The following is a 25,699-nucleotide window of genomic DNA, read 5'->3' as shown; positions in this document are numbered from 1 at the left end:
TGATAGAAATTGCATTGAATTTGTAGATCGCTGTGGTCAGTATGGACATTTTAGCTATCTTGATTCTTCCAATCCATTAGTATAGATGTTTTTCCATTTCTTTGTATCCTGTGATAATTTTCATCAGTGTTTTGTAGTTCTCCTTGCAGAGATCTTTCAGTTTCGTGGTTAAATGTATTCCTAGGTGTTTTATGTATTTATTTTCTGGCACAACTATTGAAAATGAAATTGAGTTCTTAATTTTGTTCTCAGTTTGAATGCTATGGGTGTATAGAAATGATACTGACTTTCATACACTGATTTTGTGTACTGAAAGTTTATTACAGTTATTGATTAAGTCCAGGAGTCACTTGGAGGACTGTTCAGGGTTTTCTAAGTATATAATCATGTCATCAGCAAACAGAAAATTTGACTTCCTCTTTTCCAACTTATTTCTCTTGCCTGATTACTCTGGCTGGGACTTTCCCTACTATGTTGAAGAAGAGCGAAGAGGATGGGCATCTTTATTCAAATTCTTAGGAGAAATGTTTTCACCTTTTCCCCAGTTAATGTTGTCTGTGGATTTGTTATACATGGCTTTTATTATTTTGATGTATATTCTTTCAATGCCAACTTTGTTGAGGGTATTTATTATGAAGAAATATTGGATTTTATTTAATGCTTTTTTTCTGCATTTATTGAAACAATCATATGGTTTTAGCTTTTAATCCTCTTTATGTGGTGATTTGCTTATGTTGAACCATCCTGGTATAAAGGTGGTGTTGATTATGCTGGTATCTTTTTCATGTACTGTTGGATTTGCTTTACGAATATTTCAATGGGTATTTGCATCTGTTTTCATTGTTGTTGTTGTCGTTGCGTCCTTGTCTGATTTTGGTATCAGTATTAGTCTGGTCAGGATTTCTATTTCTTCCCTATGTTTTTCAAAAGATTGTATGTTTCCAGGAATTTATCCATTTTACCTCGATGTTCTAGTTTGTTGGCATGCAGATGCTCTTGGCAGTCTCTAATAATCTTTTGTATTTCTTTGATACCAATTGTAATGCCACCTTTATGTTTTCTGATTGTGCTTATTTGATTCTTCTTTGTAGTTTTCTTGGTCAATCAAGCTAGCTGTCTATCAATTTTGTTTATCTTTTTAATTCATTGATCCCTTTTATTTTTATTATTTTAGGTCTCAGTCTCATTTAGTTTGGCTCTGATCTTTAATTATTTTCTTCCATTAACTTTGAGTTTGGTTTACTCTTGTTTTTCTAATTAATTTAGGTGTGATATTACTCTATTTTGAGATCTTTTCATCATTTTTAAATTAGGCATTTAAAACTATAAACTTTAATTTTAGCATTACTTTTACTGTATCCCGGAGGTTTTGACATATTGTGTTAGGATTTTCATGGTTTTTTTTAAAATATTGTTTTATTTCTACATTAAATTAATCATTTACCCAAAGATTACTCTGAGCAAGTTGTTTAAGTGCTACGTATATGTATAATTTTAAGAGTTCCTCTTGGTATTGATTTCTAATTTTATTCCACTGTGATCTGAGAAGATACTTGATACGATTTTCATTTATTTGAATGTATTGAGAGGGCCAAATACACTGTCAATTTTGGAGGCCACCTACCTTCAAGGTTCTTATTAATATATGAGGTTTTGTTCCTGTTATGCTATTGTTGCCTAATTTCTTTGTCATCTTAATTGTGCTATTGTTTTATAGAATTAGAGAGTTTTATACTTACATCCACTTTTATTATGGTATCATTTCCATATTTAGAACTTGTCTGAGTGCCAGGCGCGGTGGCTCAAGCCTGTAATCCCAGCACTTTGGGAGGCTGAGGCGGGTGGATCACGAGGTCAAGAGATCGAGACCGTCCTGGTCAACATGGTGAAACCCCGTCTCTATTAAAAATACAAAAAAAATTAGCTGGGCATGGTGGTGCGTGCCTGTAATCCCAGCTACTCAGGAGGCTGAGGCAGGAGAATTGCCTGAACCCAGGAGGCGGAGGTTGCGGTGAGCCGAGATCGCGCCATTGCACTCCAGCCTGGGTAACAAGAGCGAAACTCCATCTCAAAAAAAAAAAAGAACTTGTCTGAGCATATTTGGGGCCAGTAGAGACAGTCTGGTGGTGAAAACTTCACTCAGTGTTTGCTTGCATATGAAAAACTTTATTTCTCCTTCATTTGTGAAGCTGTTTCACAGGATGTAAAATTCTTATTGTTGTTTTTCTTTAAGAAGGCTGAAAATTTGCACCTGATGTCTTCTGGCTTGTAAGGTTCCTGCTGAAAAGCCTGTTGTTAGTCTGATGGGATTTTTGTTACAGGTTATTGTTATTTCTCTCTAGCTGCTATTATGATTCTCTTGTTCATGTGGACTTTGAATAGCCTGTTAAGTATATGTGTTGGTTCTGTTTGTCTTATAAAGTATATTCCAGATATCCTCTGAACTTCTTGTATCTGTGTCTGCATCTAGCAAGACCAGGAAAACTGTTTGGAATTATTTTCTCAAATAAGTTATCCACATTTTTAACTTTTACTTCTCTCTCAAGAATTCCTGTAACTTGTTGGCTTGGCCACTTTACATAATCTTAAATTTTTGAAGGCTTTGTCTGCTTTTCAAAATTCATTTTAAAATATTTTTGTGTGACAATAGTTAATTTGTAAGATCATACTCAAGCCTGAAATTCTTTTCTCTACTTGGTAGATAGCTTATTGCTAAAGTTTTTAATTGTGTTTTTAAATTCCTTCAGTGACTTTTTTTTTCAATTTTTATAAGTAACTTTTTCAAAAAAATTCTACCTTTTATATTTTGCTTTTCTGATTTCTGAGCATTAATTTTCAACTTTCTTTGGATTTTACTGAGCTTCCTCACAATCCATATTTTGAATTTTTTATCTGTAATTTTACAATTTTCACTTTGTTTAGGATCCATTGCTAAAGAGCTAGAGTAATCCTCTGGGGTGTCACAACACTATTTTTTTCATGCTACTAAAGTTCTTACACTGGATCCTTCTCATTCGGAAAAAGATGTCACTTCTTATTTTTGAATTTACTTTCATTTGGATGAGATTTTTTTCCCCAAAAATGGTGTGATTGTAACATGTATTGTGTAGGGTGTTTTGGCTTTGCTTCTTTGTGCTCTTAGGGGGCTGTATGATAGGATGATATCTTCAAGAAAATAAACTTGAATAGATGAGAAGTGTTCAAAAACTAAACCCTGGGTGATTACAAACTTTAGTCAAGGAGGAATGAAAAAGGAAGCTTAGAAAGAACAGCACAAGAATTGCATTGGAAAAAAAAAAAAAAGAGCATGCTGGGTCCCGGAAGCCAAGTGAACAAAGCACTTAAAATGGCAGAAATGATCAACTACCCAAATTGTTTGCCAGTAAGATAAGGACTGGAAACTGACATGTGGATTTGGCACCATGGAAGTCTTTGGGAATGCTGACATCCAAACATTAGAGTACTGGAGATAAAAAACCTGGTTGGCCGGGCGCGGTGGCTCAAGCCTGTAATCCCAGCACTTTGGGAGGCCGAGGCGGGTGGATCACGAGGTCGAGAGATCGAGACCATCCTGGTCAACATGGTGAAACCCCGTCTCTACTAAAAATACAATAATTAGCTGGGCATGGTGGCGCGTGCCTGTAATCCCAGCTACTCAGGAGGCTGAGGCAGGAGAATTGCTTGAACCCAGGAGGCGGAGGTTGCATTGAACCAAGATTGGGCCATTGCATTCCAGCCTGGGTAACAAGAGCAAAACTCCATCTCAAAAAATAAAAATAAAAATCAAAAACATAACATAATAAATCCAATATTCATTATGAGGGTGGAGAATTGAGGGAGAAATGTTCTTACAGGTAAGGAGGGCTGGGATAGGATACACAGATGAAATTTTTCCCTTTAGATAGAAACCAGTCAGTACACTGTAAAGAACATGAATCAAACAGACTGTCTCAATTTACTCAGCTTATATGCCTTTCTTTTAAGGAGCTTTTATGAGGACTTAACTTCTTTAAACGGAAATTGGAAATGTAGATAAATATAATTCTCTCCAAAATATAATAATTTAATAAACAAGGAGGATAGGGAGAATGGATTGTGTTAAGGCAACTAGCCGTCAATGCCATAGTTTATAATTATTTTTCTTAGGTCTTATCTCTCACTCCTGTGTAAACCAGTCAACTCTGATTCTTGGCCATGGTTCTTATTTCAAATCCTGTTCAGGATGTAATTGACCAGTATAAGAACAAATCAAAAAGAAGGATTAACAGTTTCATTATAAGTGAAAGAACTCTAGCACATGCTCTTTAGAGGGGGTTATAATGCTGTTTTTATGCACAAGAATCAACAATCAATATGAAGAGTAAGAACAAACATAGGATGAAAATTTATTACTAATATGCTTAATTTTGCAGACAACATAATCTAATGCTATTTTTTAGTTAAAAATATATGACTTTTGACTCTTCTGCTCTATTTTTCTTTCTGTAGAGTAAAAATATAAATACTTTGTATAAAATTTTAGTACATGGGATCCCAAATTGCATAAAATGTATTTTGTATTATGACTGTTATTTTGTTTTGTATTAATAAAACTTGTAAATCATGCAATTTGTGACTAAACGTCAGTGTATTTCTAAAGAGTCAAATATTACAATGCTTATAATTTCTGGCAGTGAACATGCAATGTGTTTTTAGGCTTCTCTATCCAAAGCACCTGAGTGTTACTTTCCCAAACAAGATAACCCTTATTCAGTCAACTCAGCTCACTATTCATCAATGGGTGTAACGGCTGACCTCCAACTAAATGCTGCAAATGCTAGAATAAAGTTACCTTCTGACCCCATCCCAACTCTTCGTGTGGAGGTGAAATATCACAAAAATGATATGTTGCAGTTTAAGGTATGCTTAATAAAAACTACTCCAATGCTTACATCCTCTCTTGAGATAAGAGAGTTTGAATAATCATGTGATTGGATTTTTAATGTAATATTAAAGGGTATTAATAGATTTGATATTTTGATTCTATAAAAATATTTTTTTCTACACAACTTATAACTAGGTGCTGAATAAATGTAACTGCTCATTTTTGCTAATTTTGTGATTAATACAATGGTGATTTAAAAATAAATTGAAATTCTTGCAAAATACATAACGCATGTATTATCAAACTATACCGATAGTGTCATTAAAATAAACAAAATGAGATGCTTACTATTTTTATTATTTTTAAGTTGTAGTCTTAATTATCTGGCCAATGCAATAAGACATACCAAAACATAATTTCTTTCGACATTTAGCAATAGCAAATTTTGTAGCTTAGCTATTCCAAAGGAATCCATTAAGAAAACCATTAGAAATTTTAAATATCAACAAAATAACAAGATGTAAAATGTTTCCAAAGATATTTTCTTGTACATTTTTTTCACTATTTAGAAGAAAAATGGCAACAAATACCATTATCAAAATCAAATGAAAAAATCTAATAATAAAAACATCAAAAATTATAAGTCTAATAATTTTTGTAAGGAGAAAAACTATTAAAAATGTTCACATTAAGTATTTTAAAATTATAAATAAGAATAAATGATAGTTTAAATGTACATTCACTTTAGATCAATTGATGCTTTTAAAATATTTTCATATAAATCTTAGTGAAATATCTTTTGAAACTTCATAAAGTAACTTTTAAGTTCATCTGAAAAAATAAACACCTGGCTATTGTTAACATTTAGCAAGGGGTAAAGAATGATAAAAATTCATATAATTAAAACAGTGTGGAACTGGAGATAGAATTGCTTGATTGTTTATTGAAACAAGATGGCACAAAAAGCATAAAAGATTGTGTGAGTTTGTGCGGTGGCAAAAAACATAGATTTGTGTGTGTGTGTGTGTGTGTGTGTGTGTGTGTGTGTGGAGAAACGTTCACAACTTAATGAAGAGGTAGGTTATTTCATAATTTAGCCGGGCGCGGTGGCTCAAGCCTGTAATCCCAGCACTTTGGGAGGCCGAGGCGGGTGGATCATGAGGTCAAGAGATCGATACCATCCTTGGACAACATGGTGAAAACCCGTCTCTACTAAAAATACAAAAAATGAGCTGGGCATGGTGGCGCCTGCCTGTAATCCCAGCTACTCAGGAGGCTGAGGCAGGAGAATTGCCTGAACCCAGGAGGCAGAGGTTGCGGTGAGCCGAGATCGCGCCATTGCACTCCAGCCTGGGTAACGAGCGAAACTCCGTTTCAAAAAAAAAAAAAAAAAAAAAATCATAATTTATATAGAAAAGTATCTGTCTTTAATCATATACTAAAATAAAATTTAGAATGAGTTGCATGTGAAAACTAAACATAAGCCTAATATAAGTTAACTGCATGTTTATTTGGTATCTGGCTAGCAAAGGCCTTTCCAGCTACAGATAAAAAGGCATAAATGACATAGGTAAAAGTGTACACTTTTTCTTACATAAGAATAAAACATGTTTTCACATCAATCATGTTTTATTTTTATAATACAGAACATAAATGTTGAATAATAATGTAGAAAAAGATGAAACCTCCTAAGCTAGAAATGAAATGATTAACAATTAAAAATAAACACTTTCAATTTAACAAAAATGAGCTTTAGAGTACACATTTTGGTGAGACTATTAATCAGTAAAAAAATTCTGGAAAGCAGTTTGTTATAGTTATCAAAGACTCTTAAAGAGTAAGTATACTCAGACGTAGTGGTATTTAAGAAATGTACTGAAGAAATAGACACAAATGAATACAAATTAGTATAGTGTTTATTGTAGAATCATACGTATGACAAAATATACTGAAACAACTCCTGTGTTTAACCATGAAATAATTTTTGTATAACCATACAATAGAATGTTTAGATCTAAAATTTTTGTTTTCAGTTCTTATTGTATAGAAAATAAATCACAAAACATTTTTTAAAGGTTAAAAAATGCAGTATTCAATTTGGTCCCATTATAAATGTGTGTATGGAATTCTTTATTGTTATAGCTATATGGGCCATGAATGAAGAATTAGAAATTATGTGGACAAAAATTCTGAATATCCTTGTTTGAGCCATTATTTAAATTATTTCATTATATGTACATGCTATGTCAGCAATATGTGTAAATTTTTTTGCTACTTTTCTGCAATAGATTTATGACCCCCAAAATAAGAGATATGAAGTTCCAGTACCATTAAACATTCCAACCACCCCAATAAGTACTTATGAAAACAGACTTTATGATGTTGAAATTAAGGAAAACCCTTTTGGCATCCAGATTCGACGGAGAAGCACTGGAAGAGTTATGTAAGTGATTGCATTATTGGATATAAAGGCTGTTTTAATTTTAGCTTAGGAAGGGAAAAGTAAAATGATTAACAACCTTTCTATCCTAGAGTAGCATCATACAAAAAATTTAAGCTGTGTTAAATAACTGCGTCCATGTTAATATTTCTAACTAAATATAGTCCTTGGGACTATGTTAAAGGATGGGCCCACAATTTTGTCTACACTCTGGAAGTATTCAATTTCACTATTAATAACAGACTCATTCTTCAAATCAAGTTGAGAACCAAAACCAAAACCTCTTTTAGAAAGCATGAGGAGTATTGGCAAAGATAAGTATTTGGAAACAAGTGAAGTGAACATTTTATTTAAACTGTTGAAATAGTTTATTAGGGCTGGAATCTGATAGGATTAATCATTTACCTGCCATGTATTAATGAAAATAAGGTACAGCACATGAGTATAGATATGTTTTTATGTTACAATGAATAAATTTAATTTTAAAATTGTAGTCTTTATTCAAAAGCTCTATAAACTATAATATATTAAAATATACTTTTATATAATTTAAGTTTTCCATGACATTCCTTAGAAGACGTTATCAGGATGCTTTCTGGTATTGTCAGGATATGTACAAATAATGACTAAAACTATATCTGGATTATTTTAATAATTTTGTTTTTATGAAAACATTTTTGTTCAAATACATGGGAAGCTAAGTCATGTTTTGCAATATCCTGGTACAATGGCATTATTTATTGTCATTTGATCAGCACTATCTTCAATTAGTTTTCCAAAATAATAAATATAAAAATTTAAAATATGTCCAGACTACCTGTAATACTTATGTTTCCTCTCCTTGCCAATGTTACTTTCCTTCCTTTTTATGTTCTTCTCACAAATGAGTTGAATAATATTATGCTCTTTGTAACACGTTTCTTCATACATGCCTATTTTTATGAACATGAAGTAAAAGAAACACACAATTGTAAGTAGCAACTGGTCAGAGTTTGACATTTAAATATCTATTAAGCTTAAAATTCATTATAATATTGATTTCTTTTTATTCTACATATAGAAAAAATGTATTGTGATTATTTCAAGGAAGCAGGAAAATTGAGAACTTTTAATTTCTAGGTCACACATTATTAAGTCATTTATTATTTCAAATTAGTTTTATTTTTAAAAGAAATACTTGGCTAAATAAAAACATACAATTACATTATAAATACAATGATTCCCCTATAAATATATGAAACATATTTTACATATTCCTTAGCTAAAAGAAAAAAAATGTATTAGAATAATTATTTTTATTTGGTACCTGGGTATAAATAGGAATATAGAGATAAAATATTGATTTTTAGATAATCTAAGAAAGAATTACCATTACTATTTGTGATACTACCTTGCATATATTTTGACAGAAATAGCTTTATTTTCTTTTGTTTTCAGTTGGGATTCTTGCCTGCCTGGATTTGCTTTCAATGACCAGTTCATTCAAATATCGACTCGCCTGCCATCAGAATATATATATGGTTTTGGGGAAGTGGAACACACAGCATTTAAGCGAGATCTGAACTGGCACACTTGGGGAATGTTCACAAGAGACCAACCCCCTGGTGTAGGTACCAACTCCATGAGGCAACTAAGACCATGATTGGAATCCAAGCCACTTCTTTATAGGCCTGTGTGCTAGGATTGAAGTAATGACAAGGGCATTAGCTAGAGATCTCCAGAGCAGCTACAGCAATTTTCTGAGAAACAAACCCAAAAAGTCATCATACATTACAGGCAGAAGTAGAGGAGTGGATGTATAAAAATTTGCTTGACTGCTGTGAGAAGCCAGGCTTTGACCCAATACTTTAACTGTTGCAAATGTGTAGAAAGAACATGATTATATATTTCCTGTCAAGTTTACCTTTACTCCAGCTTTTAGAAAATAACTCCCTAAAGGTTACTTTGATTGTTTTTTTACTTCTCAAATACTGATTTGATCTTTTTCCTCTTTATAACCCACAGTGGAAGTTGTGTAATTTTGTGTGGCTAAACTGGTAATTATATCTTTTTTAAAAAAATTATTTATTATACTTTAAGTTCTGGGATACATATGCAGAATGTGCAGGTTTGTTACATAGACATACACGTGCCAAGATGGTTTGCTGCATCCATCACCCCGTCATTTATCTTTACATCTTTACAATGTGTTTTTATATATTCATTACACTTTTTCCAAAAATTTGTCTTGTTAATGCAACACACTTGATGAATATTTAATGTAGTATACAACAATTAATATTACTTATAATATTCCAAACATATCATAAAAATATATTTTAATCAAAATTATCCTATTAGTATTTTTAACATGCGATGTGTACTTAAAAGGATATGCTCAGTATCTCACTATAAGTCTGTGTGCTGTTGTAATCATTTTTTATTGTTAGGTGCTTAAACAGCTTGCATTTGTATCATAATAGTCCAAACTTAGGTTATTGAAGGCTGTTTTTTATTTAAACCAACTTGAAATAATATATTTTACCAAAATCAATTTCTTAAAATTCCTTCAGCATCTGTACAGATATAATTAAATTAATATACTTTTGATTCTTAATATATAAAATTACTTTCACTAGTAATTTTGCATATTCCTAAAAATAAATTACTATAAAATTACTTTCACTGGTAATTTTATGTATTATATTAACAATCAAAAGTATATTAATCTTTTAATATCTGACTATGATTACAGTATGGAACAATGAATTAAATATTTTATAAATATAAAAATTTAAATGTTTTATAAATATAAAATATATAAAGAAGACATTTTCCGGACAGTTTAATTATATTCATCACTTTTATCACTTCTAGGACATTTTACTTTGGGAAAAGTACCAATTTATAAAACCTTTGGAAAGAAATCACACTAATGGCAAAGGCATTCTACATCAGTTAATGTGGAAGCATTTGTGGTTGTTACATATGTGTATATTAATTTATTTATATTTATAAATTACTCTAATGCAGTAAAAATTTAAATAATTATTTTCTAGGGAGACATGTATTTAACTGAAACATAGTTTACAGTTGGAAAAAGGAGAATTTAAATACGGAGTTTCAATTGTATAATAAATTTTAAAATAGTGGTTAAATTAACATGCTGCCAGGCACAGTGGCGCATGTCTGTAGTCCCAGCTATTCGGCAGGCTGAAGTGAGAGGATCTCTTGAGTCCAGGAGTTCTGGGCTGTAGTGTGCTATGCTGATCGGGTGTCCGCACTAAGTTCGGCATCAATATGGTGACCTCCTAGGAGCTGTGGACCACCAAGTTGCCTAAGGAGTGGGGAAATGGCCCAGGTCAGAAATGGAGCAGGTCAAAACTCCCGTGCTGATCAGGAGTGGGATCACACCTGTGAATAGCCACTGTATTCCAGCCTGGGCAACCCAGCGAGACCCTGTCTCTTAAAAATAAATAAATAAATAAAATTAAAAAAAAATAAAGAACATTCACATGCTATTGTTACTTAAATTTATATTGTGCTTAATTTTTAAATTTCAGTATAAACTTAATTCCTACGGATTTCATCCCTATTACATGGCTCTAGAAGAGGAAGGCAATGCTCATGGTGTTCTCTTACTCAACAGCAATGCAATGGGTAAAACAATCATTTGTTGAATGTCTCTTATTTTACGTGACTTTTTCGTAAACAAACATACACAGATAAAAATGGAATCTTATTCTGGATTTCCAGATGTTACATTCCAGCCAACTCCTGCTCTAACTTATCGCACAGTTGGAGGAATCTTGGATTTTTATATGTTTTTGGGCCCAACCCCAGAAGTTGCAACAAAGCAATACCATGAAGTATGATTGCATATTTCTTTTTTTAAAAAAAATTAAAATGTTTATAGCATAAAGTAATCCTCTTAGTTCACACATGATTTTTTTTTTAAAGGTAATTGGCCATCCAGTCATGCCACCTTATTGGGCTTTGGGATTCCAATTATGTCGTTATGGATATGCAAATACTTCAGAGGTTAAGGAAGTATATGAAGCTATGGTGAATGCTAGCATCCCCTATGTATGTATATCAATTTTAAAACAATATTAAATATGTAATATGAAAAAGTAGAATGAAATAATTATATGTACTTTGCAATTAATTTAAGCAGCTGGTAATAATGCTTTGTTTTTTAGTAGCACCTTATGAATTGGATATGCGAATTATATACAATGTCTTTGTCAAGGAGAGAAAAAAAAAAAAAACATTCCTTTTCCTTTTCCCTTCCTAATTCTATCATGGTGAGTTGTGCTAAATAAGTCACCCTGCACTTGCTTGCCTCTCACAAACTCTGGGTTGCACATGTAGTCAGTATGTTCTCTTTATGTTAGTGTTCACAGAAATCTGTATCATCCACAAGATAAGAAATCTGTATCATCCACAAGAGAACAAGTGGGAGGTGGAACTGATTTTTTTTTTTACCCTGGAATAGATAATAGTTGTAATATATAATATCAATTCATTCAGTATGCAGAAAGCTAAATATTCTAAAGTATCCACAAATTATCAATGAATGAATTTTCATTTTTTAACAAAATTAAGGAATCCCAGGGATGCTGCTGGTAACACTTAAACATTAAAATATGGAAGGCTTGATATATAAGAATTTATTCTGAGAACAATCAGAAAAACCTAATTATAAGACATTGGTATTTATAGTAGGATCCAATATAGGGTTCCATGAGTAATTATTATGGGAAAATCAATTGTATATGTTGATGACACAGAGACATGCAAGTGGAAATTTGTTATTACAAAGGAGGTATAAATTATTTGCCATGCTTTCCTTAACACCTAGAAGAAATTGAAATAATGTCAAATGACAGAAAATAAATTCTTTATTTGGACAAAAATTAAATATTTCAATGATAAAATTCAAGTATTTTTTTAGTTTAAACATACTTCCAAGGACCTATCTTTAAACAATACTTACTTATATGTATAAACAGGGCTGATATCCTAAAAATGACTTTGATGGATATTACAAGAACAAGATTATAGTAATTGATGTATTTGTTGAACTCCTTTTGCCAATATTAGAATTATCTGAAATTATCCAATATTTTCTTTATAGTTCCTAAAAACAACAATACCTGTTTCTGTATACACTGTATGAATTTTCTATTTGTCATTTAACATAATTTCATAGCATCATAAATCCTATTGCCCAGTTTATTTCTGTTACCTTTGAGAATTACATAATATATACTGACTTAGAACAGTTTTCACCTCTAAATCAAAATTACTAAATGAATTGTTGACAAAATAGAACATTTATAGAAAGTTCTTCTTGGAACACTTTATATCTTTACATGCTTCTTTTATTCCTTGAACACTAAACCACTTAATTTTTTTAAGGATCTAGTTAAGCTTTCATATTGCTGTAATTTTTATAAGTATAATAAAATATGATATACTTACTCTTTTGTATTTTTTACCCTACTGTCATCATTTTTTGTATATTTCAGGATGTTCAGTACACAGATATTGACTACATGGAAAGGCAACTAGACTTTACAATTGGTGAAGCATTCCAGGACCTTCCTCAGTTTGTTGACAAAATAAGGGGAGAAGGAATGAGATACATTATTATCCTGGTCAGTACTTGGAGTTTATCTGAGTCTTATTTCTTCTTTCTTTTCTTTTTCTTTTTTTTTTTTTTTTTTTGAGACGGAGTTTCTCTGTTGTTACCCAGGCTGGAGTGCAATGGCGCCATCTCGGCTCACCGCAACCTTCGCCTCCTGGGTTCAGGCAATTCTCCTGCCTCAGCCTCCTGAGTAGCTGGGATTACAGGCACGTGCCACCATGCCCAGCTAATTTTTTGTATTTTTAGTAGAGACGGGGTTTCACCGTGTTGACCAGGATGGTCTCGATCTCTTGACCTCGTGATCCAGCGGCCTCGGCCTGCCAAAGTGCTGGGATTACAGGCGTGAGCCACCGCGCCCGGCCTCTTCTTTCTACTAATTCTCCTAAAATGAGGGGGGTGGGGGAAGATGTCTCATAATAGAAAGTGTATAACTTTGGATAATACTCCCAAACCTACAATATTAGCATTTCTTTTTTTTTTTTTTTTTTTTTTTTTTTTTTTTGCATGGGTTGTCACCAGCTACCTTTGCATTTAGGTGTATCTTTAGAGATTTTAATCCAAAACTGAGTTAAAGGCAAGCTGTTTTCTAGTTATCATCCAAGCTACATATTGGCTTCTATTTATACAAGTTATCAAAAAGTAATGGTAGATTTTCTATTTTTATACAATTCTTAAGTCATTCTCTGGGATTGCTTCTGATGTTTCTCATATTTAAAAATTTGCCTTCACATTGGTGATTGAGTGGGGAAATTTTTTTTCTTCTTTTTTTTGTGAGATGAAGTCTTGCTCTGTTGCCAGGCTGGAGTGCAGTGGCACAGTGGAAATTTTTTTTTATAGGAAGTAAGCTAAGTAGCCAGATATCTCACAATAGAAATAAAACAGGATAAAAACCTCTACTAATCTTGCTTGCAATGATAGCTACTGTATTTCCAAAAGTCCTTAGAATTTCCTTCTAAGAAATTTGGGGGCAAACTGGCTAGAACACTAATGTTTGCATCATTTGTCATTTCATGTGAGAGCGCAATATTATGATAATGTAGCAATGAAAATTTATGCTTCATAATCGCTATCCAAGTAGTTATGATTTTTTCATATGTACCTTTTTTATGTTTCATGTTAATTTTAGGATCCAGCAATTTCAGGAAATGAAACAAAGCCTTACCCTGCATTTGAAAGAGGACAGCAGGAAGATGTTTTTGTCAAATGGCCTAACACCAATGATATTTGCTGGGCAAAGGTACTAAGCTGAGATCTCAAAATACAATAAATACAAAAGTTATAGTTCAATGAAAGTTTCCATTTAATTAGTAAAAGTTAAAAACATTCAGGAGAGGTATATAGAAATGTAATGGTTTAATAACTAATAAAATAATGTATAGTTGTTGAGTTCAATCCAAATTGTTAGACACGAAGAAATAATTCACATAAGACATATGTCCAAATATGTTTTGTTTTATCTTCAAGTTGTATTTTATTATATTTCTTGGTACCTCTTGTAATTCATTTTAAAACTACCATTAGGAAGATGGCTACTCATTATTCTGTACTACAAGTTATATAAATGTTCATTTTTCTTTAAAAAGTCTCATTAATAATAGCAACAACATGTTTTGACAGCTATACTTACAGTTCTAACTTAGATCATGAATTATAATTCACTGTATTTTATATAAGCAATAATATTCAAACCTGATATATGATTATATTATAAAAATATTTTGATTTATATAAACCAATCAAGAAAAAATGCTAGTCATAACTAGAATGAACAGCAGTGACAAAACCCTCAAAAAAATTTATGATGAGAGATACAATTAAATGAAATATGAGAGACTTTCTAAATCTTGGACCAAAATTAGGACATTAATGATTAATCCTGTGAAATGCAGACATGTTTCATAAATGTTGATTGTACTGTGTCAACATTAATTCCTTGGTTTTTGTAATTGCACTATTGTTATATAACATGTAAACATTAGAGAAAGCTGAGTGAAAAATACAGGCAGGGCTGGGCACAGTGGAGCAGGCCTCTAATCTTGGCAATTTGGGTGGCTGAGGTAGGAGGATGGCTTGAACCCAGGAGTTTGAGATCTGCCTGGGCAACGTAGGGAGACCTTGTCTCTACAAAAAATTTAAAAAATGACCAGGTGTGGTGGCGCATACCTGTAGCCCCAGCTACTTGAGAGGCATATTAGTCCAGAAGGTTTTTTTTGTTGTTTCTTAATTTCCTACTTTTTCCTCATTCTGTATTTCTAGACATTTCATCAGATTTCTATTATTTCTTCCCTTCCTTTAGAGCACTATTCTCTACAAGTAGCTAATCCCTTGTAAAGAATTCCTTTTTGATGGATTATTTATACATTTATATAGGACTTTCTAATTTCTACAATATAGATCTAAATTTCCGGAGCTTTCAGTATGACTGAATTTGAGCTCTGTTTTGTATGTTTCTGGCTGGAGTAGAAGAAAGAAAATGTTGGTAGGCAGTGAGGTCAGGCTGAGAATCGTGGTGGGATGAAGGGAGAAGAGGATTTAGTACGAATTCTGAAAATCAGAGGAATGTTTGACTCCATATGACAATTATTCAATCCGATCTTTACTTCCTTTCAAACAAAAAATATTTATTGATTTTAGTTTTTAACCCTGGAATAATTCTAGAAATAGTTCTAACGTATTGTATTAAATTAAATTTAGCATATATTTTTCATATTATTTTTTGACCAGAACCTTTTGGTTATATGCTTTATTTTCAAAATCACTAACTACCATAACAGTTGACAATTCTATTTTGTATTTGCCATATTAAGGAGTAGACTAATATGGACACTAGGAATAGTTTGCAAATGATACACATGCCAATAATAATAATATTTAAAGGGATTACAGATCTGAGGATTTTGGGTTATGAATATTCCTCTAATACTCCATTACACTTCATTTACATAGCAATCATATTATACTTACTATGTTTTGATCTGTTTTTCATGTCTTGTCTCTTGTAGGTTTGGCCAGATTTGCCCAATATAACAATAGATAAAACTCTAACTGAAGATGAAGCTGTTAATGTAAGTTTTACATTGGCTAACTATATAATGAAAAGAAATTCAAAACTTAGACCTATTTTAACTAATAACTCAATTTGAATACTTTTCTTTAAAAATAGATTTCCATTTTAAATTATCTATGTGAGACAATATTTGGATCAAATTTAGCTAATTTTCCTAAATAACAAAGTATTTCAATCATCCTATTAAGCAATTTTATATTTTGCTTTATTTAATCTAAGCAATCATTATTTTATTTTAAAAACATTATTATAGTAATAACACTTAACATGAGATATACCCTCTTAATAAATGTTTATGCATATACTAAATCATTTTAAACTATAGGGGCAATGTTGTGCAGCAGATCTCTAGAATTTATTTAGCTTGCAAATTGAGATTTCATGCCTATTTCTTAGCAATCCTTATTTTCCCTTACTTACAGTTCTGGGCAACTACCATTCTACCCTATGCTTTTATGAATTTAACTGTTTTAGATACCTCGTGTCAGTTGAATCCTACATCTGTCTTTCTGTTATTGGATTATTTCACTCAGTATACTATCCTCAAGATTCATTAATGAAAGCAAAAAGAATGAATAAGATATTACATGCAATTTATAACTGAAAGGTAACAAGAGTGGCTATAGCTCTATCAGAGAAAATAAATTTTAAGTCAAAGACTGTCACAAAACACAAAAGAGGTCATTATATAATGACAAAGGTGTCATTAGGAAGATACAATGATTATAAATATATGCACCTGACATTAAAGCACTTAAATATTTAAAGCAAACATTAACAGAAGTGAGAAACAGCAATGCAATAATAGTTGAAGACTTTGTTACCATACTTTCAATAAAAAATAGAAAAAGAGCAAGTTGAGAAAGAAACAGCAATCTGTAACAACACTGTAGGCCAAATGGACTTAACAGACATACATAGAACATTTCATCAAAAAGCAGTCAAATATACATTCTTCTCAAGTGCCCATAGAATATTTTCTAAGAGAGATCACATGTTAGGTCACAAGACAAGTTTTAAAAATTGTAAGAAGCTAGAAATCATACCATTCGTCTTTTCCAGCCACAGTGAAATTAAACTAGAAATCAGAAACATAGGGGAAATAAGTAAATTCACAAATACATGGAAATGAAACAACACACTTTGGAACAGCCAGTGGAACAAAGAAGAGATCAAAAGAGAGTTAGAAAATTTCTTCAGATGAACAAAAATAAAAATACAATATAGCAAAACTTCTGGGATGCAGCAAAAGCAGTACTAAGAGGAAAGTGTGTAACAAGAAACATCCATATTAAAAATAATAATCTCAAATAAATAACCTAACATTAACTCTCAATGAACTAGAATAAGAATAAACTTAAAGTTAGCAGAGGGAAGGAAATAAAGATTAGAGGAGTAAAAAATAAAAGAAATACAAGAGAAATAGAAAGTACCAACGAAACTAAGAGTTGGTGATCCTTCTTTTAGGCAGATCAATTTATAATCATTAAATTTTATAAGTTTAGGTAAATGTGAAAAGTTTGGAAGCTTGAAACTTGCCAAAACTACTGTTAAAATATCATCAAAGAATTGAACCTACCAAACTGGGTCATTGAGGTAAAAAGTGTTATTTCAACTTGAGTTCTACCCACTATTCTTGAGTAATAGTGTGTACCATTAGAAAGAAAAGCATGGATTTTTATATAAGTGTTGGAAGACAGTGTCAATTTATGTAGAATGGCTTATGTGCAGTGTCTTACACCTGTAACCGGAGCACTTTGGGAGGCCGAGGCGTGTGGATCACCTGAGGCCAGGAGTTTGTGACCAGCCTGACCAACATGTTAAAAACCCCATCTCTACTAAAAATACGAAAAATTAGCGGGACATGGTGTCAGGCACCTGTAAATCCAGCTACTCTGTAGGCTAAGGCAGAATAATCGCTTGAGCCCAGGGGGCAGAGCTTGCAGTGAGTCGAAGTTGTTCCATTGGGCAACAAAAGCAAAATTCCATCTCAAAATGAATAAATAATAAATAAAAATTTCCTCATCCTTATTTTATAAATCTCTATATTCCCTACTCTTTGCATTTTCTTTATGTCCTCCCATACCCTGTTTTTGGAGAAGACTGTTAAGGCTGTTACAAAAGAATCTTAACGTGCCAAAAAATCATCCTGGTTTCATGTTTTTGAGACGTATTCAATTAATTTAGCAGCATCTACTGCTAACATAGGGTTACTCCGACATTGGAACTTTTATACGTGGACTGGCAAGTAGGGAACATTCTTAGCAGAGATTGGAATGAAACACCTCTTCTTTGCTGGGATGGGAAGGGTTAGATGTGAGAGACAAAAAGAAGCAGTTGTTTGGGGTGGTGACATGGTTCTCAGAAGTGAGAAAGCTTTGTAAAAACAGGCTTTACTATGGCTGGTTCCTCTTCCATTGTGCTCCACAGAGGTAAACCTCAAGTATGGGCTCTGCAGTAACAGAGAAAACAATGCTTCCCCATTACTCTAGGAAGCACTAAAGATATGTTTCTGTTGGTTCTGATCCGTTTCTTTGTAATTCATATAGGATCCGAATACTGCCCTCTTCTCTTCACCCATATCCCTCTTTACTTTCTACGGCTGTTAAAAGGGTTGAGGAAGAAACCACACGCATTTATGTAATTCAGGTTCATTTAAATTGCCTTTGTTATCAGTCATACATGACTTATGAATCTGCCAGATACAATTAGATTTCTACATATATAATCTCTTATGACTTCCCACATGTGAGTCTAAATTTTGGTTTTACAGGCTTCCAGAGCTCATGTAGCTTTTCCAGATTTCTTCAGGACTTCCACAGCAAGTTGGTGGGCAAGAGAAATTCTCGACTTTTACAATGACCAGATGAAATTTGATGGTTTGTGGATTGTAAGTAAGCTTTGAACAATGTGTATTTTAAGTTATTTATTGTGCATGATTATGCAAAATTATTACTAGGCTAAAATAATGTCAACAAAGTATTTTATTTGAAAAATAGTCCACTTTTTCCCCCATAGAAATTTTTAATGCAAAGGACAGGTAAAGTTTTAAAAACTAAATTTATGTGTATGAATGCTATTTCCTGGACATTTTCAATTTGCAAAATTCAAAAAGCAAAATATCCTCTTATTCTATATATTAATAAATACTTGGAAACATTTATTTTACTTTCATTTAACATAGGAATAAATCTCAGTCTTAAATAACCACTGGTACTCCCAAAACCTAAAATGCAATAAAATAATAATAATAATAAAATAAAATAAATAAATAACCAAGAGTTCTTTGTATAAGAAATAGTAATTTCTTAAATTTGGTAACATTGTCTGTTAAAGTTTCTTTTCTGGTGTAACCTTAAAATGATAGTAGTAAGATTTTTAATAATATATTTTTGAGATAGCATAAAAATAATTTACTTTGCCACAAGTAAATTCTTAATACAGAAAATTTTATGTAGTGTATCTCTATTTCTGGAGGTAAAATTTTACTCTGTTGATTTTTCCAGTGGAAAACATTAATTTACTTATTTTTTTAACTTGAAGAAGGCTTTAGGCAGGTGTCACTATGTGAAAACTTTTAAGATTGTACTAAGTATATATTTTGTTAAAAAACTTATGGAACACCTAAGTTGATTGGCTGTATCAAGCTGTGTACTATAAGGGATTGTCTTAAGTACATTCCTGAGAATAACATCTGGATCCAGAGAAAATAACTTGTTTTCAGGTGGAGGCAATCCATGTTAAATGGCAGCTAATTTATTTATTTAGATCATGATTCTTTTATCTATGGCTACTGAGATTCTGAGATATGTGCTCAATGGTGATACATCTTAAAATTATCTGCATTTTAAACTATTAATATATCTTGTAGTCTTAAAAATAAAATCAACTGATATCAGGCCTAGGGCAAGAGTGGAGGGAAAAAGATTATGGGACACATACTATTATAATATGTGTCTTGGAAATACAGAAATAAACTCATTTTTATAGATATAATACATAATATAGGGAAAAGAGAACAGTTTATTTTTCAAAAGGAAACTGAAAAAAGTGAACAATGAGCTAAACTACTTTAATATCATTAAGGTGTTTTATCATTTTGTTTGTTTAGAATAGTGAGTATGTGTAATCTTGTTCAAATATGCTAACTTACTTTTTGAACTAGCTCTTTTCAGAATATACGTTCTAAATTTATTTTTTGTTTACCTGTCTCTGTCATCTTTTTTAAGGATATGAATGAGCCATCCAGTTTTGTAAATGGAACAACTTCTAATCAATGCAGAGATGATAAACTAAATTATCCACCTTATTTCCCAGGTACAATATTTTTGGGATGCCTTTGATATTATCATGTTATTATTCTTTATTAATAGGTATATCATGTAAACTGATATATATATATATATATATATATATATATATATATATATATATATATGTTAATTCCCTGCATTAAGATTAAGATGTAGGAAGTAGGATTAACACACTCAATTTTCATTATCCACCCACACACTGGAATACACCTTGACCCATTATCAATATTATTTCACACTATTTTGAGAAAAAAAAATCAAGAAATATATTTTATCTACATAAGCACAATTCTAAATTTGTTTGAAGTTGTTATTTTAGTTTGATTAATTTCCCCAGATTTGGAAATCTTAAGTACTTTTTAAGATTAAGAAAAGTAAATTTTTTTGAAAGGAAGTTTTTAGTAAGTGTTTCTTTACTGAGGATAAGTGAAAAAATACTAACAATTCTTTGTTTACCTTTTACATAGAAGGAAATGTGACGTTTTTTATTCATCCTCATTCTCTTATGCAGGCAGAAAACCTCACAAACTATTAGCATATGAAGTGATAAAGCTTTTTCCACAGTAAAACTCTGGGAAAAAAGACTTAAACTAAGAAAAAGTGGATCAAAAGGCAGTGTTACCCATTTGCCTGGTTCTTAATTTCTGGCCTTTACAATGCCAAGTGAATTTTTAATAAAATGCTAATCAGTGTTTTCCATCTAAAAGCACTAGAAAGAGTAGACATTCAGTAGTATACTTATTTTTTAGGTTTTTCTTAATTTATGCAATTCAGTTACAATTTCAGACAAATTTGTTTATAATTAACCCATACAAAGTATATAAATGGTTAAAATATAAATAGCTATTATAAAACACTGATTAATGTTTTTACCAAAAAATATATGAGTTACACATTTTATTGTAGGGTGTTGTATGATATATTAATAATTTTTCATTGTTTCTTTCCAGAACTCACAAAAAGAACTGATGGATTACATTTCAGAACAATGTGCATGGAAACTGAGCAGATTCTCAGTGATGGATCATCAGTTTTGCATTACGATGTTCACAATCTCTATGGATGGTCACAAATGAAACCTACTTATGAGTAAGCAATGTTCAGAATTATCCCTTCTGACTCTTTTATTCTTTGGATCTTACATTTAATGCTATCATTTTAAGAGTCCTGATGATTTTCTCTTGTATTCTTTTACTTCCCAATTGTTGTCTGTAACTTTTCTTCATAACATTTAGAAAAATTGTGTTTCTTCCTATCTATCTATCAAAATACCTGTATTGTTTTTGTTTTAATTTTTATACTATTCCAAAATAAATACCAGACCACTTTTATATGGTTCCTCACTATGTACCCAGCATAGTGCCTGGAAAATAGTAGGTGCTCAATGAATAATGTTGGACTAATATTAATAAATTAACATATAATTTGATGTCATTAAGACATTAATGTTTGGCTAAATCTGTCATTATCAGGCCATGTGCAGTGGCTCATGCCTGTAATCTCAGCACTTTGGGAGACTGAGGTGGGCAGATCACTTGAGACCAGGAGTTCAAGACCAGCCTGGCCAACATGATCAACATGGTGAAACCCCGTCTCTACTAAAAATACAAAAAATTAACCAACTGTGGTGGTATGCACCTGTGGTCCCAACTACTTGGGAGGATGAGGCACAAAAATCTCTGGAACCTGGGAGGTGGAGGTTGCAGTAAGCTGAGATTGTGCCATTGCACTCCAGCCTGGCAACAGAGTGAAACTCTGTTTCAAAATAAATATAAAAACATAAAATAAATAAATTCATTATTAGTAAATTAGAGCAGTTTTAATGATCTTGAGCTTCTCAAATGTTAGTGATCAAACTAATTATCCGTGTTTTTGATAAACAGTTACGTAAGGCCAATGATGATAGACTACAGACCATTCAGTGAAAATCAAGTCTTTATTAGAACTAACCAATACAAGTTTTGCAACGATAGAAATCTTCTGGCCAGGCACAGTAGCTTATACTTGTAATCCCAACACTTTGGCAGGCTGAGATAGGAGGATGACTTGGGCCCAGGAGGTCGAGACTGCAGTAAATGGTGCTCCTGCCACTGCATTCCAGTCTGGGCAACAATGCAATACCCTTTCTCAAAACGTAAATAAATACATAGAGATCTTCCACAATTCTGGGTGCCAGTGTGGTACTCACCAGCCATATATGGCCATTGAACAATGTGTCCAGTGTGACTCAGGAATGGAATTTTAAAGTCATTTAATTTTAATTAAGTAACATAAAATAATTAAATATGAAATAATAGATAACTAGTGACTACCATATTAGAAACTGCAGTTGTAGATCACTGACTTTTAACAATGCATTATAAACACTTTGAGATTTTCTTTTTAAGTTTCAGATTTTTCTAACTGTGTGTATCTATTGAGTATGTGAGATACTTTGATACAAGCATGCAAGACACAGTAATCACATCATGGAAAACAGAAGTAATTACCTCTTCAAGCATTTATCCTTTGTGTTACAAACAATCCAGATATACTTTTAGAGTTTTTAAAAAGTGTACAATTAAACTATTATTGACTATCACCTGTTGTGCTATCAAATACTATGTGTTATTCATTCTTTCTAACTATGTATGTAGTACTCATTAACTATCCCTGCTGTATTAGTCTGTTTTCAGTCTGCTATAAAGATACTACCTGAGACTGGGTAATTTAAAAATGCTTATTTGAAGACTGGACAGTTTAAAGAAGTTGAATTGACTCACACTTCTGCAAGGCTGGGGAGTCCTCAGAAACTTATAATCATGGCAGATTTGGTGAAAGACAAGCAAGGCACATCTTACATAACTTCAGGAGACAAAGATAGTGAAGGAGGAACTACCATACTTTAAAACCATCAGCTCTCATGAGAACTAACTCACTATCACGAGAACACCATGTCAGAAACTGCCACCATAATGCAATCGTCTCCCACCACGTCCCTCCCTTGACAGGTGGGGGTTGCAATCCCTGATGAGATTTGGGTAGGATCATGGAGCCAAACCATAACACCCGCTTTCCCTGCACCCTCATACTACCCTTCCCAGCCTCTGGTAACCATCCTTCTACTGTCTATCTTCATGAGTTTAGTGTTTTGCTTTATAAAATATTCTGAGCACCCACAGTAAGTTGGAATATATGAAGCTTGTCTCTCTGTTTCTGACTTAATTCATTTAACTCAATAGTCACCAGTTTCATACATGTTGTTGCAAGTGGCAGGATTTCATTCTTTTTTTTTAAAGCTCCATAGTACTCCATTGTGTATGTGTACCATGTTTACTTTATCTAAACATCTGTCGATGGACACTAAAGTTGCTTCCAAACTTGGCTATTTGAACAATAACAAACATGGGAGTGAAGATATCATTTTGATATACTGGTTTCTTTTCTTTTGGATATATATACAGCAGTGGGAATGCTGGATCATATAGTAGGTCTATTTTTAGTATTTTGAGGAAACTTTAAACTGTTCTTCGTAGAGGTTAAATGAATTTACATTCTGACCAACAGTGAATGAGCATTCCCTTTTCTCCACAGCTTCAATGGCATTTGTTATTGGCTGTCTTTGGATAAAAGCCGTTTTAATTAGGGTGAGATGATATCTCATTGTAGTTGTGGTTTGCATTTCTCTGATGGTCAGTGATGCTGCGTACTTTTTCATATGCCTGTTTGCCATTCGTATGTCTTCTTTTGAGAAATGTCTGCTCAAATCTTTTGCCCATTTTAAAATCAGATTATTAGAGGTTTTTCCTATAGAGTTGTTTGAGTTCCTTATATATTCAGATTGTTCATCCCTTGTCAAATGAGTATTTTGCAAACATTTTCTCCCATTCTGTGTTTATCTTTTCACTTTGTTGACTATTTCAATGGGTCTTCCTTTTTTATCTGTTCAGCCACTCTCTGTCATTTTATTGGAGAGCTTAGCCCTTTTATATTCAATTTCATTACTGATTAGTAAAGACTTAACTCCCACTATTTTGTTATTTGTTTTCTGATTAATAGTCTTCTCATTCCTCTTTCTTTTCTTCCTATTTTCCTCTTCTCTGGTGGTATTTAATTTCTTGCTTTTTATATTTTGTATATCTATTGTATATTTTCTCATTTTCAATTACAAGAAGGATTGTGATTTTTTAAAATAAATTCTCATTTAATTGGTTTCTCTTATAGCCTGAGCATCTGAATATGTAAAAACTTTCCAGGCATTTCTAATGAACATACAGGGTTGAAAACTTCTGCTCTAACAAGTAACTGAAGTTGATAAAAGAATAAAAAGCATTTTGGAGTAAAGAGTATGGACAAAATTTCTCACTTAGTGAAACCTACTTATCTTATTTCTAGCAATTAACTCTTATTCAACTCAGAATAGGTGAATATAAGATCAAAAACTCACTTGTTCACCAAATCCAAAAATAAAACCCTAAATCATTTTAAGAGTGAACAACCTGGTATTGAACAATGCCTTTTTATTGGGGCAAATGTTACTTTTGATTAATTAGGGCATAATTATCCACAGCTAAATTTACTTTAACTAAAACTGTAGACATTAAATAGAACCAGAGTACTGAGAACTGACTGATGATCTCATTGGCAAAAATTACATGCTTTGAGTTGAAAGTATGTAGCGTTAACAAAAATTTAAAAAATAATAATAATTTCTCTCCATAGAAGACAGGAAAAAATTGTACTTGTGAAGCACATTGCAGAGTCAAACATGGTTCCTGATACATTGTGGATGCTTAGTAAATTTAAATAACTCCATCATTATTCTATTATAATCACAGGTATCAAGTGGTTTTGATAAGTTCAAGATAGACACAGGTAAATTTTCAAATAGTGGAAAGGCAGAGGTATTTAAGCATATGTAAGGTCCATTTCCATTTTTAAGTAAAATTATGAAGAGAAAGTCAGCACAATCTTCCATGGTATATACTTTAAAATGAAATTAAAATAAATATACTTATGAGTGCTAATTTTGCTCTTGTTCATGCAATTTTTCAGTACAAGTGTCAACCACATTACTTAAATTGAGCAGGTTAATTGGTTTAAATACTAAGTAGCCTAATTTATACATAGCCTTAGATTTTTCATATGTTTCAGATACTTTCTTAATATTTTATTTTTCACTTAAATGTTGAACTCAGAAAATTTTAGGGATTGAATATTTTGATTAAATGTATAAAGATCTTGACCAATGTGAAAGAACACTATAAATAAGGTACATGTTATATTTAAGCAAATTATGAAGAGTAAAGTCTTTCTGTTTATCATTGAGGAAAACTGAAAAAACTATAAACATATTTTTTTTCTCAAGTTATCCAGACCATAGCATTTTGTTCTTTTGGTGACT

General features: G+C 32.1%; 1 protein-coding gene across 3 annotated transcripts in view; it reads left to right on the top strand.

Moving 5' to 3' along the window:
- Positions 1–25,699, top strand: part of SI (sucrase-isomaltase) — a 148,012-nt gene that overhangs the window by 103,794 nt on the left and 18,519 nt on the right. For all 3 annotated transcript variants that reach the window (XM_074405608.1, XM_074405610.1, XM_074405609.1), the window contains 12 exons: positions 4,696–4,899; positions 7,153–7,307; positions 8,742–8,910; positions 10,847–10,943; positions 11,040–11,152; positions 11,244–11,369; positions 12,818–12,946; positions 14,063–14,173; positions 15,939–16,001; positions 18,777–18,893; positions 20,233–20,320; positions 21,267–21,405. In XM_074405608.1, coding sequence (XP_074261709.1) covers positions 4,696–4,899; positions 7,153–7,307; positions 8,742–8,910; positions 10,847–10,943; positions 11,040–11,152; positions 11,244–11,369; positions 12,818–12,946; positions 14,063–14,173; positions 15,939–16,001; positions 18,777–18,893; positions 20,233–20,320; positions 21,267–21,405 — 1,511 coding nt within the window. The remainder of the gene's footprint in view (positions 1–4,695; positions 4,900–7,152; positions 7,308–8,741; positions 8,911–10,846; positions 10,944–11,039; positions 11,153–11,243; positions 11,370–12,817; positions 12,947–14,062; positions 14,174–15,938; positions 16,002–18,776; positions 18,894–20,232; positions 20,321–21,266; positions 21,406–25,699) is intronic.

The sequence above is a fragment of the Saimiri boliviensis genome, chromosome 9 (assembly GCF_048565385.1).
Source record: "Saimiri boliviensis isolate mSaiBol1 chromosome 9, mSaiBol1.pri, whole genome shotgun sequence".
NCBI lineage: Eukaryota > Metazoa > Chordata > Mammalia > Primates > Cebidae > Saimiri > Saimiri boliviensis.
Note: the sequence above shows the minus strand (reverse complement) of the source record. Positions and strands in the feature narration are given on the sequence as shown.